Source organism: Alnus glutinosa, chromosome 3 (assembly GCF_958979055.1).
Source record: "Alnus glutinosa chromosome 3, dhAlnGlut1.1, whole genome shotgun sequence".
NCBI classification, from domain to species: domain Eukaryota; kingdom Viridiplantae; phylum Streptophyta; class Magnoliopsida; order Fagales; family Betulaceae; genus Alnus; species Alnus glutinosa.
Window position 1 is genome coordinate 26,273,644 of NC_084888.1, and position 4,185 is coordinate 26,277,828.

Below are 4,185 nucleotides of genomic sequence, written 5' to 3' on the forward strand. Positions count from 1 at the left end.
CAAACTTTGAAAATAAATTCCTAAAATGAAAGGAATGAAAAGATCGTTAAAGACTAGAACGAGTTCTTTTCACCCCGTCTCACTTCTCCATCCTGGTCTCTTTCTTCCAACTCATACATGATACATCCAATTTCTACACGTCTCTCTCTCTTTTTGGTACTACATGTCTCTTGTCAAGAAAACTACAAACAAAAAGTTTCGATCGCAAGTATTTCGCATTATTAAAGCATTCTCTTTATTTCATGACAAAAAGCAAATTCTCAACTTTTTTATTTTATTTTTATTTTTATTTATTTTATTAATACATGAAAAAAATTACATCATAAAAGGAAATGACAACAATAAGGACCGATCAACCCAAAATAAAAACTAAAAATGTAAATATGCGGTCACAATGCTGCTGAAAATGCGGGTCAAATGATGATTGGCACGGATGCTAAGAATCTGGGTCACTAGTGAATGTGGTTTGTGGTGTGTAAAGAATCCTGAGGATCCAAAAATCGAGACAGGAATAAACATGGAAAAGTTGTAGAAACAAAAAAGCATAGAAATACAAATGAAATTAAAACAAATACATTACCATAAATAGCAACATATATCCGGTGGAGGAGAGTGGCTGGGAGTTGCCAGATGTGGCGCGTGAAGGCCACGTGCCGTTCCTAAAAAGCATCTCTCCAGTGGGTATCGTAGGGAGCTGTCGAGATTCGCTGAAAACCGGGGTGCATGGCCACCACGCACTGGAAAGGGAGACAAACTCCCTGGCATGTGCATGCCATGCTCCGATGCGTGGGCGGCGAATGAAGACATGGTGACCGTCGGAGGAAGTAAAAGATGCCAGCGAACCCACTGGAGAGGCGCATGTCTTGTAAAAATTGACGAAGGATCGTAGATCTAGATCTAAAGATTTCTACCCTACAACCAAGTCAAAAATTATAGAAGACCCGGTGGATTAAGGAGATGGTGATCGATAATAGCTGTGTTGTGTTGGAGAAAAGCAAGAAAAATACCTCAGATGAGGTGGATAAAGCTAGAGTAAGCTCTAGCTAAGCCTCAGAAGAGGTGTTAGCACATGGAGGAAGGGGGAAAAGCGAAGGGGAAAAGGGAGTGGAGGAGGAGGGATGCACAACCTCCCGTGTTATGTGGGCAGAAACTGTTTTGAGAGAAAGCTAGAGAGAATTAATTAGGCAGAGTGTCTCTCTCTAAAGAGTGCTAACAACTTTTTATTCATCAACAAAAACATCTGAAACTTGATCAGAATAATTCATCGACATCTAGTCTCCACGTTTGAAAGATAAATAATCCACGTAAAATAAATAGATTATAAAAACACTTGTGAGTACTATATCTTATATTAATTTTTTATTAAGTGAGATTGAATTTTATAAATAATTTTAAAAACTTTAAATTAGATGTCCCCACGTTTGAAAGATAAATAATCCACGTAAAATAAATAGATTATAAAGACACTTGTGAGTACTATATCTTATATTAATTTTTTATTAAGTGAGATTGAATTTTATAAATAATTTTAAAAACTTTAAATTAACTCTTATTTTTGTTAGAGTGTATTTGAATTACTTTGGAGTTAGGAAAATTAGGGATTTGATGAAAATATATTGTATTACCTTTTATAAAGATTAGATTACCTTGAATTTAGAGATATTCTCATCAAATTCCTAACTTCAGAATAATCCAAATATACTCTTACGACTTCGACGATGATAGCAAAAACACCTTAACCCCACTTTAGAAAGATAAATAACTCAGTACTCATGATGAGTGTTAACTTTATAAATAATTCTCAAGAACTTTAAATTGATTATTCTTTTTAGAGTAATTATCTGACTAATTTTTTTTCTGAATCGTTACTGGTATCCTGTCCTAAAACTAACTTCCATGAAATTATTACGACAAATGAAATTTCAGACTCCTCTCTACTTAATACTAGACTCGTGTATAATTAATGATGTAGTAGTGTTGCATTTATAAAGCAAGTTAGGTGTGAACAACGTGGCGTTGAATCAGAAAGAGAGATTTGAGATCACAATATGCAAGACAGCTCATTGAGATTCCAACTTCTACAGCAAAGTTGGAAAACAAACAATTTCCCATTTGGATGATGATTATCATGAGTTCACAACGTTGTCCTGTCACACACACAAAGAAAAAGCAATAGAAAATGGAACACATTTCCGATGATTTTATTATTATTGGCACTCCACCAAACCCCCCTATTTTCTACTGATGGACCACTCGGATCTGCTGCTGATGCTGCATCATTTGGAGGTTTATGCGCGAGCATGACCGAGCCATCTCGCCGGCTAAAGGGACCACCGGAAGGTTGTCACAGTCGCATATCTCCACCATGAATCCATCAGGATCGTGAAAGAATATCTGATCAACGTGGATCCCGCCTTCCTCTACCATTGCCCGCACGTATGTGATCTCCATCTCCGTCAGCTTCTTCTCTACTGCACCCATGCTCTCGCACTACCCATCAAACATTAATTCCATCATTACACAATTTAATCTAATCATTTTTCATGTTCCTCATGATATTTCTTATATATATATATATATAACTAACACAAAGTTTGGTGTTAGAATATTGTAAAACAATACATTTGGTGTTACATTTAATCATTAAATTTACCAAAAACATCAAATAGTATTAATTTAATGTAGTATTATAACAAAGCATATTGTTTATCCTTTCCTCGTCTCTGAACAAGAGACAAAAGTAGTAGTTCCAAAAGTTGGCAAAAGTTGAGAGTATATATCTACCACTAATTAAGTGGCAAATGATTAAACTGATCACTAGAACAGGCCAAAGAAAATGAATTATTCAAAGAATTAATGAATTATGTTTTTTCCTTTTTGGTGCATAAAGGAAATCTTAATACCAATTGACATGTTTAATTCGTTATGCTTTTAGAAACTCGATTTTAAAAACTATTTTTTTTTAAAAAGAATAAAAAAGAAAACTCACAAATTTACAAAATATTCAACTACTCCAAAAATGAAATCACACATCCACTAGAGATCTAAAATTCCACAGTATGCATTAATTAGGTTGGTTTTGATTTACAATTTTAAAAAATACGATCATATAAATGTTTTAGATACTCCCTCAACCTCAAGTACTTAATTCCTCAAGCTTAGAGTACTTAACCAGAACAATTAATGCCTGAATTTTTGTATTTGAATTTGCCTTGATCACTTTTTTGTTTAGTTTTTCTTTCCCTTTTGGCACTCAAAAGTATATATATATGATGCACGCATGCTTGTATCAGAAAAAAACTAGTTCGGATTAAATCTGAAAACAAACAAATTAAAGTACCAAGAAAGAAAAATAACAAAAAAGAAATAAAGAGACAAGGAAAATTACCTGGAAAGAGATATGATTATCCTTTGGATTAATTTCAGTCTTCTTTGGCATGTTCTCCGGATGATCTGATTGCAATAGATGTATTCCGATCCCGAAGCCAAATAACCTGTATATATAATTAAGAACAATCATATATCCGTCTGTTGATGTTTATTAATTATTTTCTTGGAAATTAATCACAATTCTTTGTGTGTTTAGTGAAATTACCATGCCCCATCAAAGTCAAAAGAGCCGGGCCTCCTGATAGGAACGAACCCAAGAACATTCTGATAGAAACCAATGGACTCCTCAACTGATTTACACACAAGTGAGACGTGGTTCAAAGATTTGAGATGCAAAGGGTTCCCTACGTTTTCCTTCATTTTCCCAAGAAACACTTAACAATTAAAGCATATAATCAACCAAAATAGGCTGGAAAGAAAAGGCGAAGAGTGGAGGATTACTCGTGAGTGCAGAAAAGGAAGGAGAGGAAGAGGGTCTATATAGATGCCGTGGAGATAGAGGAAGCTGTGCAATAGATGTTGAATTCTTCATGTCAGCCACGTGCCATCTCCATGCAAAGTCTCCGATGGGGATGATTCTGCCACGTAGGTTCCACGTTGCTGACTCGGATCGCGGCCCTACCGCGGGCCCTCCACAGGTGAGCTGTCAACTTGAACTTGTAGTGAGATTTTGGACTGTACTTGATGGTATCATATCTACCAGATTTTTCAAAAGCTAGCTTTTATATTCAAAAATTAACCATGATTTGTATCAGAGTGGAGAGAGGTTTCTAGAGCCTTCATTTTAGTATTGTG

At 35.3% G+C, this 4,185-nt stretch overlaps 1 protein-coding gene across 1 annotated transcript; it reads right to left on the reverse strand.

Moving 5' to 3' along the window:
• Nucleotides 1-2,063: 2,063 nt before the first annotated feature.
• On the reverse strand, nucleotides 2,064-3,848 carry LOC133864626 (glyoxylase I 4-like). The gene is made up of 3 exons (XM_062301014.1): nucleotides 3,596-3,848; nucleotides 3,389-3,494; nucleotides 2,064-2,490 (listed from the first exon to the last, which is right to left on the reverse strand). The coding sequence occupies exons 1-3, from the start codon at nucleotides 3,748-3,750 to the stop codon at nucleotides 2,239-2,241; spliced, it is 513 nt and encodes a 170-aa protein (XP_062156998.1). The 5' UTR covers nucleotides 3,751-3,848; the 3' UTR covers nucleotides 2,064-2,238.
• Between the last annotated feature and the right edge of the window lie 337 nt (nucleotides 3,849-4,185).